Source organism: Macadamia integrifolia, chromosome 4, assembly GCF_013358625.1.
Source record: "Macadamia integrifolia cultivar HAES 741 chromosome 4, SCU_Mint_v3, whole genome shotgun sequence".
In the NCBI taxonomy this organism is placed as follows: domain Eukaryota; kingdom Viridiplantae; phylum Streptophyta; class Magnoliopsida; order Proteales; family Proteaceae; genus Macadamia; species Macadamia integrifolia.
In genome coordinates, this window is record NC_056560.1 from 7,813,943 (window position 1) to 7,824,310 (window position 10,368).

Consider the following 10,368-nt stretch of genomic DNA (forward strand, 5'->3'; position numbering starts at 1 on the left):
CGCTCATCCCAATACAACATATCCCAAGACCCTCCTATAGCTCTCCCAACTATGCTCCCTGCATCAACAAAACACAAAACACAAACAAAAAAAGAAAAAAAAAAGTAGAAAAAAACGTATAAGGAAAACTAGCTCCATTGCGCCTAGTTATAGATTAAGAAGTAGCCAGTTCAGAATAAGCCGTATTTATTCAACACCAATTACAGCTATCCAGTCATATTATCAAAGAAGAGTTTGATCTGCTAAGGACGATTAACCATAGCAATCACATAATCAAAAACTCAATTTTTATGCATTTGATTACTATGGAGCATTAAAATCCACGTATCATAAACCAAGCAATTAGACTTGATGTTATTGAAAAAAAACCTCAATAAAAGAAAAAAATATGATCCATAGATAGGTGAAGAGGATGGTCGTATAGGAAGGTATACCACTGGCTTGCAACTCATATCCCCACACCCTATGAAATTAGAGAAATAAATAAAATTATAAATGGAACCCGTTAATATGAAGCTCATCAAACATGCAATTGACAATCTACTTCATAAAATGAGTATCAAACACTCAAACAGCCACAGCCATGTTTTAACCAATCACACCCTATGAAGTACAGGTGGGACACTCATTCCTTTGTTAGGGACACCCGATAAACACTGAAGAATAGGAAAAACCAGAGAAAAGCCCAACAAAAATCCATCAAACAAATCTAACTTCATCAAGTCCATGACACATTCTATCCAAATTTTAAAGGAACTAGCTGTCAAAACTCTTCAAGAGGTATTCGAACTTACAAAACCAGTACATAGAAGAAACAGAGTTTCAAAATACAAAACAATCAAGGTTTAGCTCTCTCATCCAAAGAGAGAGGATGTTAAAGACAGCAAAATTCATGCAGATGGAGCTCAATAATACGAGAACATTCCCTTATTGTACAGAAAACCACCAATCATAGAAGTTTAGGATTCTCAACCAAACCTGAAGAAGAAATTACACTCTTCAACAACCGACCCATGATGTACCAATCTCCAAGGCTGCCCTTTGTGAACGTTATGATTTATCTGTGATTCATAAACCAAACAATCAAGTCTCTCATCCAACAAAACCTTCGTAACAAAGATGGATGTTAACAATAGATTTGCATACTAGTTCAAAAGGAAGGTCCTGTTGAAGTTTTTTTTTTTTAAACTCATCCTGGGGGTCTCGTATAATACACCACCCATTAACCTTCTTCGTTCAATTCCCAACCGCTCCTGAAGAAAACGTGGAACTGAGGATTTAACTTGACTTAAAGACCATTAAAGCATTAAATACGAATCAAAGAGTTAAATCCAGTCAAATTTATATGAAACCCCCTTCATCAAGCACTTTAAACAGGCAGGTAGGCAATCGCAATCCAAACATGGGGAATCAAATTAGCGATCATTCCAACCATCATATCCTATCAAGCTCTCCAGAAATCCAATTAACGATCTGCTTCCATAATAACCACGCTTTCACGCCATACAAATAAAATCCTGCAAACAAACTTCCAACAGGTTGAATCCAATATTAATCAAAACTGAGATCCTCCTCTTATCATAAACTCAAAAAATTAAAACATAGGGAATCAAATTAGAGATCAATCCGACCATAATATCCATAAAAACTCCTCTAATCAAGCTCTCCAAACATCCAACTAACGATCTACTTCCAAAACAACCATGCTTCAAAACTAAGATCGAATGCAATTTTAATCAAAACTAAGACCATCCTCCTCTCATAAACTCATGCACAACAAAGTAAAATCGACGAAGCAGAGGAGAAAACCATAGAATAACCAAGAGACTACGGTACCGATTAGACAAAAACCAGAACCCTTGAGTGCCTCCGACAATTCTGCAACCTATCGTGAGCCCAAAAAGATCTCCGAAAACAAGACCATAAGGTAACCTAAAGCCGTTGGTATTTATAGAGAAATAGGTTTTCGATGGACGACTCAGATTAAGCGGTGAAATTGATCTAACGATCAAAAATTACTTTCTATTTTCTAATCGAGCCTTATCGGTTCACGCGTTTAGGTCGGTGATTGTGTTTTTGGAGGAGTATTCACGAGGTTTCCTCTGAAGCCATTGAGGTCAAAATCGAATCTGTCACATAGGGAAATTTCGAAATATAGTGCATGATTATCACAAACCGACTAACTTTGGCAACTTTTTTATTCGTGAAAATTTTTGAATTTTGGAATCTATCACAAAAAATCACAAAAGGTAACTTTGGCAACTTTATTACTCATATGCCATGCTAATTTTCCATTGAAATTTGATCCCTGACCCATTCAAACATTTATAACATAGATTATTCAAACATTGAACAATTGTTTGTCCAGTTCTAGAACTGACTCCGGTATGACATTTAACCTCTACCTGGGTTGCATCCATCTAGTTGCAAATCCTGTGGTCAAAATCTAAAGGGTAGTTTAGAAATTATGATAATTTAGTAGGATATTTGTGAATTTTAAGAGGAAATGAATTATTCTATTTATTTAGCCATCAACACGGGTTACAACTAAATGGATAGTAGACAAATTTTTTCTAGTGCTAGGAGGGGTTTCTCGACAAACCCATAATCGAAAATCTAATAAGTAGTCAGAATTGGAGCCGCTATGACCCATATAACATGCCAAAATTATTTATTTAGGTTTAATTAATACTTAATAGTTATAACTTATAAGAATTATATTACAATTACAGAGATTAAAATAAGCTTAGGATTATTCGTTGTTTCTTTTTTTTTTACTATTATTACTAAACACTAATGAGGATTGAGCCATTCATAATTGTGGTTTCATTCATTGGGTGTTTGTGTGATTAAGGACTAATGTTTGATTATTTTATACTTACAATTATATATATTCAATTATTGTCAATTTTTTGGAAAATTTACATGATTACCCACTTTTGGATTTTCCTTTACAAAATTATCCACCAGATGTTTGTACTGACCAAATTACACTAATTGTGTTTAAGTATTTCAAAAATACCCAAAATAGTGATTCTCCTTCATCTTCCTATATTTCTTGACATTTTTACCCTTAATTCCTTCTATTCTCCTTCATCTTCCTATATTTCTTGACATTTTTACCCTTAATTCCTTCTATCTCCCATCTAAACTCCACTTAATTGACCACTGCTGGAGAGCAATCAGAGGGATGCCAATGATGATGAAGGTGAAGATCTAACATTTGACTTTGCTTTATGGTGTTCCAGAACGATGCAGATGAAACACCTTTGTACATTGATCATTGTTGAATAGCCTGCCTAATGAGGAGTTGCAGGGTTGCCACTGGAGGGAGGGAGAGAGAGAGAGAGAGAGAGAGAGAGACCTATTGATGGGCAATAGAGAGATTAAGATGGGGAGTCAAGTTTAGCATTTTGGGTCTATCCAACTTGTCTCAGAGCATATATACAGACATTCGTATTATTATGAAACAAGCTCTCAAATTGAAGGTTAAATACTTAGGTTCGATCTCTCAAGGACTCAAAATCACCATGTTTTCCATAAATTCATATCTATGCATGAACCAAATCCGAAAATAAGCTTGACTAGAGCCTCTCCTTCTCTACCATCTAAAACTAACAAAATATCCCTTATAACAATTCGCAATTCCAATTCAACTATTGGGTTATCCATTCAAAATCAATATGAGGCTTTGATACATAAATTATTGTGTCTCTCTTTTAATGGAGACAACTACTATTTTCATTGTTTTTGTTTTCTCAATTCCATTATTTCCCTTATTTATATTCTTTGTTGGGCGTAAAATATAATACCCAAATGAGGTTGTCTTCTATGGATTTATAAGACTATAAGTCATGTTCGAATACAAATCCAACGTTGACAGTAGTGGCGAGCATGCTAGAACAAAAGCTTGTGAATGCCAAGGTCTATAGCGTCGGCGTATATGCAATAAGAAGATGAAAGGGGGAGGGGGGGCAAGTTGTTTTTAAGGAATAACGAGTAAGAAAAGAAAGAAGGGTTGTCGTACCATGTGGAGGGACGAGGCTACTTGCTTAGAGCAAACAAGGGGGTGTGTGGAAGATGACAGTGGTTAGGGCTGGTAGAATAAATTATGGGTTAAATTATCAAAACATGTAAGAGGATGAAGGAGAATAACTATTTTGGGTAGTTTGTAAACCCAAACCAAACCTAATTTTGTTTGTTTTTGTTAATTAAAATATAAAATTAATAGTTTTGTATAAGAAAACCCTAAAATAGGTAATTAAATAGTTTTCCTTTTTTTATCTACTTCACGAATTTTGTATATATTTGATTGTATGAGAATTTGAGTGCTTAGAACCATTAAGGAATTGAAACTGGTCTAGCCCATTATTAAAACATATCATTGTTTTGGGACAGTTTTGTATAGGACAGTTATTATGGGATTGGACCCATTGGGACTAATGTGTAAAAAGCCCTCCCAACTACCTAGAATCATCCCCATTTGACACCCTTACAAATTGCAAATCTTGATTTAGAAATCACTAATTATTGAGAATAATATTATCAACTCTATTGTTTTTAAAGGTTTTGGTACTAGCATTAAAAAAATTTGAGATATTTAATAGTGGTTTGAGTACAATATTCATGCATTTACATACATGGGGATGGATGTCAAAAATAGAAAAATATTTCATTATATTGGTCTTTGAAACTTAAACTATGGCTAATCGAAACTATTTTATCTCTGACTGTATTCTTCCTATGCCTTATAGACAACGGGAATTTTTACTTTTTTTTTTTTTTTTTTTTTGGGAGTGGGGTTGGGGAAGAGCTTTCCATCCAAGAGCGAATCCCATACACCAACGCATGGGCTAATGGAAGCGCATATAGAAACATCAATATGGCAGGCGTTATTGCCTTTCATAGGTGGCGAAGCAGCCATTTTCCCCTCCATGTGCCTGGCACAGCCCCCCACACTCACCCACAGAAAAACATTTTTTTTTACAGAGTATTACTCTTCACATATACCTGTGAATTACTATTGTTTGCCCAATTGGTTGGGCCCAATAAGTTTCGATGGAGTGTAATTAGGCTCCACCGATTCGATCTAGTTATTCGGGCATCGTAGGCCATGCATGGACTCTTTCATTCCATCAGTCAATTAACAGTCCATATTCCGGCTTGTGTTAATAGGACTAATTATATTAAGTGTACAAACTACAATAACTATATTAATTATGATATTGTTATTCATATATAACATACTTATACCTAAGTTTTGTTATATTATATTACACATCACACTACTATATAAAAGTACGTACTCCCTATACATGGTATACTTTTTCAAAATGACCAAAAAACCATTTACATCTACCAAAAAAATTCCCAAATGACCAAAAAACACCCGAAAAAATCCTCAAATGACCAAAATCCCCTCAAAATTGAATATGAAACAAATATCATAATAAACTCTCTATAATTTTTTTTTTCTCTCTCTCTAAATATAGAGGAGAAATGGGGAGAGTGGAGTATTAAAAAGGCATATAATTACAAACCCTAAACCCACTCATCCTCTCAGCCCTAAAAATGGAAGATAAATCAAAAAATAATAATAAACTCTATATTTCTCACTCTCTCCCTCTCTAAACGTGGAGGAGAAAGGGGGAGAGTGGAGAGATAAATAGAGAGAATTATGGTGAGTGGGGATGGAATGAACAATTATGGAGAGAGATATACCAATAAAAAAAGAAGTTAATAATAATAAACTCTCCATAATTCTCTATTTCTCTCTCTCTCTCGAGAAAGGAGAGAGTAATAATTAATTATAATTATTAATTAATTAATTATCAAAAATGATTAAAAAAAAGGCATATAATATTCATCTCTCTCTCTCAACATGGAGGAGAAAGGGGGAGAGTGGAGTATTAAAAAGGCATATAATTATAATTATTAATTATTAAAAAGTCATATAATTATAAACGAAACAAATGCACTATTATTCCTACTTAAATCTCTCTCTCTCTCTCACTCATCATCTTTAGAAAAAACGTGGAGCACAATGGGGGGAGATTCTCCATAGAGACAATAAATAATTATGGAGATATTAAAAAGGTAAGTATAAAGAGAGATATAAAAAAAAAAAAAAAAAGGCTCCTAAAATCTCTCCTTTCATTCCTTACAAATCTAAACATGGAGGAAGGGATATATTCTCTCACTCATCTCTTTAAACGTGGAGGAGAGAGTGGTGGAGTAATCATTAATTATAATTATTACATATTAAAGGGATAAAAAAAATAACCACAAAATTATAGTATGGAGAATTATAGAGAGATTTATTGTGTTATTATAATTATAAACCAAACAAATGCACTATTATTCCTCTTTAAATCTCTCTCTCTCTCTCTCTCTCTCATTATTTTTGGAAAAAACATTGAGCACAATGGGGGGAGATTCTCTAGAGAATTATGGAGAATAGGGAGGGAATAAATAATTATGGAGATATTAAAAAGGTAAATATGTTAAGAGATATACCAAAAAAAAGAAAAAAAGGCTCCTAAAAATCTCTCCTTCCATCCCTTACAAAATCTAAACGTGGAGGAAGGGGTATTTTCTCTCTATAATTATCTTTCTCTCACTCATCTCTCTGAACGTGGAGGAGAAATTGGTGGAGTAATCATTAATTAAAATTATTGCGTATTAAAGGGATAAAAAAATAGCCACAAAATTATAGTCACATAATTATGGATAGATTTATTGATAAAAACGGTATCTTTCAATCAACTTTCATCGACTTTATAAGTTTTTATGCAATAGAATCATTCCTTATATATATCATAGAGAGGACAAAAAATCAACTATAATATCCCACGATTTCTTAATTTTCTGTCTCTTACAACAATAGTTCAAAATATTTCAAATTCTATTTCTTTTTCTATTACAGCAGCACAAAAGTTATCAACTTCAGCTTCTTTTTCTCTCGGATCACTGGCATTGCATTTCTCAATTTCAGATACTCCACATCCATAAGGTAGTATAATTCATTTAATCTGTAAGATAGAGCTCAGGTGGAGAAGTTATTGCACTATATTATAGAAAAATCTTCAGAGGATGCGGAAAGCAAGCATGTTTTCACGTACACCGCTTTGACTTGATCAGAGATTAGCTTTTTCTTAATTAGTCTCCATAGTTTGTAATATTATGATTTATTAGTATTATTGTTATATGCTATGAGAGAATTATTTATAAAATTGATGCCATTCTCAATACCTCCGTAGAGGAAGACAAGACATGTTTTTTATGTTTCATGTTCCCATCTCTTTTCTATTATGGGAATTGCCCTATTTAGTCTGTGGATTTTCTCTCTTGTATTCAGAATAATTAGGTTTAATTTTGTTTTTAGAAAATACAAACTTTGAAAAATCAGCTCACCAAGCTTTTCATAACTTACTTCAAATAGATTGACCCAATAATCTTGTCTTAAGAAAATATTTAATTAGGAGACTACCACCACGTGCATTTGCACGTGTATTTTTACTAGTGTATATATATATATCCCTTTAGAGATTTGCTTGATTTTCTTCAAAGGTAAGATACTCAACCTGATAAGGTTTCTGTCATATAGCAACAATAGAAATTAATAAGTTTCTTGGCAAGGTTAAGTAAAGTCCAGCTGTTCGGCTGAGATTTAACCGTCCGAAAGAGTAGATTCCCTGACATTCCACATTGTAGGACCACTGTTTTCAAAAGGAATTAATGGATGGGTGAATTATTATGGTATTCACCTATGATACCCACTATAATATGCTTATAGTGTTGCGTGACGCATGCTAAGACATCAGTCAGACTCATATGGCACTAGATGTGGAAGTTTAACACCTGGCAAGAAACAAAAGTGTTTGTCCGTTTAACAAGGCACTGGGTCATGGTGCAATGAGACACCTCCCTCTCTCTCTCTCTCTCTCTCTCTCTCTCTCTCTCTCTTTTGTTTAACCGTTGGGCTTCTTGGAAACTATCTTCTTGTTCTTCTTTCAATCCGATCGTGGGAACAGAGGATGATGATGAAGAAGTCGTAGGGTATGGTTCTGATTTGAATCCAAGAGCAGCAAGGATACGTTATTGGATTTGTTCTGCTATATATATATATGCTAAAGCTATGTTACACTATGTTTTTTTTTTTTTGCATGTCGGGGTGTGTTAATGATTACACTATGATAAATATCATACTACTATTTAAAAGTACGTACTCCCTGTCATTGGTATACTTTTTCAATCATACTATCATACTTCATACTACTATTTAAAGGTACATACTCAATGTCTTTGGTATACTTTTTCAAAAAGACAAAAAGAACCATCAACTTCTACATACAAAACTTTACAATGGATAAAAAAAACCGTCGAAATAGAAGAGAAAATAATAAATAATAATAATAATAAAATGGAGCAGAAAAGGGGAACAAATTATTGAGTATTAAAAGAGGAGAAAAAATTCTTAATAATTAAGAATCGTGGGCACGAAAAGGGGAAGGTGGAGGTAATTGGGGATTTTATTTTAAATAAATTCCTAACAATTAGGAATTAAATATTGGGCACGTAGTAACACACAAAAGGTGGAGGTTAAAAAAAGCCCTAATAATTAGAAACTATCATACTATCATACTATACTACTATTTAAAAGTATGTACGACTTGTCATTGGTGTACTTTTTCAAAAAGACAAAAAGAACCATCAACATCTACATAAAAATCTTTCTAATTGACCCAAAAAACCCTCGAAATTGAAGAGACAAAAATAAATAAAATAAAAAAATGGAGCAGAAAGGGGGAACTAATGATTAAGTATTAAAAAAGGAGAAACATTCTTAATAATTATGAATCGTGGGCACAAAAAGGGGAAGGTGGAGGTAATTGGCGATTTTATTTTACATAAGTCCTTAACAATTAGGAATTAAATATTGGGGACATATGGTTAAAAAAATCCCTAATAATTAGGAATCAGATCGTGAGAGTATTATTTGGAGATGGAGAAATTATAGGGAGTTTTGAAAGGAAATAAATAAATCTTTTAATGCCTTTTTTTTAATGAAGATTACCATATTAAATTAGGAAGTGTAATGGGTCCCACCACCTTGCCCATGTCCATGTGACTTGTATCTTATTCCATTGACCCTTTTTTCAACGGTTATGAAAAGCTAAATATCCGAGTGCTTTTCTTTTAGTAAAGATTACCATATTGAATTAAGGAGAGTAATGGGTCCCACCACCATGCCATGCCCACATGACTTGCATCTTATTCTATTAGCCATTTTTTTTACTGTAATGAAAGCCTTAATCCCTCTTGCCATGTCACCTCGTAGTTACCCCTCATATTGATGGCGTGCCGTTGTGTGCTTTATTTTCGAAAATATTTTATTATTATTTTTTATATGGAAACTAAATATTTAATATCCATGTTAACGTTAGTAGAAAAAGTGCAAACATTCGATTTTAATTTGTCCTTTAATTTGTTATTATTATAACCATAAACCAATCTCATCTATTTCTATCTATTTTTGCTTTCCTTAGTTGTAATTACTGAATAATTTTAAATAACAAATGCAAATGAGGGAACCTTAAACAGATAAAACAAAAGGTTTTACAGATACCATAGCTCTCTCATTTTCTTGCAACCCTTGACTATATATACCAAAGAGAAGAGAAAAGAGGGGCTACAGATTCACTAACACAATGTTTCTCAATTTTAAATACTTCACATCAGAGAGAATCCCCATGCAAGGTCATACTTTACTCCTTACCTATCTATTTTTTCTATAATCGCTTTTGTAATTTTATTTTCTATGTAATATGTCGTAATTTAATTTTTGCTTTTCAATTCCTTACTGTGATTTACAATTCTTCTCGTGCTCCGACCCTTTGATGATCGTGAATAACTACATTGCTCGATGGGTGCACGAGTTAAATCTTTTAAAGTCCAAATTATGATTTGCGGAATCTCGGGTTCGCCATGATTTGGAGCCGTCGACCTTTTGATCTAAGAGTTGCCATTTATAACCTTCCTTGGTTTAATTATCTTCTGATCTTAGCTAATGGAAGCTTTGACAGCAACATCTGGTTGATTGGGCCCCATTTTGATTTCAAATGGGAATTTGTTATGTGTTGATATGAAATTTGGCTTCTCAAAAAATGCCCATGATACAGAAACACGAGTTCTCGGACAGGGAGTATGGAGTAATGTCGCTGGGGAGGGAGTGTAAATGGAGAGAGAGAGTGAGGCGTAGGAAAAGGGACCCGGTGGCAGGTAGAAGGTGGGGTTTGAAGGAAATGAGTGGGGCGAGATGATAAGCAAGGATCTTTTTTTTTTTTTTTTTTTTTTTTTTTTTTTTTT

The 10,368-nt window shown here is 33.6% G+C and overlaps 1 protein-coding gene across 31 annotated transcripts in view; it reads right to left on the reverse strand.

The window, feature by feature from the left end:
* LOC122076931 overlaps nt 1-1,918 on the reverse strand; it is a 40,774-nt gene extending 38,856 nt beyond the window's left edge. For 19 of the 31 annotated variants that reach the window (XR_006139646.1, XR_006139643.1, XR_006139636.1 and 16 more), the window contains exon 1: nt 979-1,918. Coding sequence is in view for 4 of the 31 variants with exons in the window: in XM_042642593.1 (XP_042498527.1) it covers nt 979-1,015 (37 nt within the window). In the remaining 27 variants the exon portion in view is untranslated. The remainder of the gene's footprint in view (nt 1-978) is intronic. The other 12 variants (XR_006139650.1, XR_006139649.1, XR_006139640.1 and 9 more) reach the window with 5 other exon arrangements.
* Nucleotides 1,919-10,368: the final 8,450 nt, after the last annotated feature.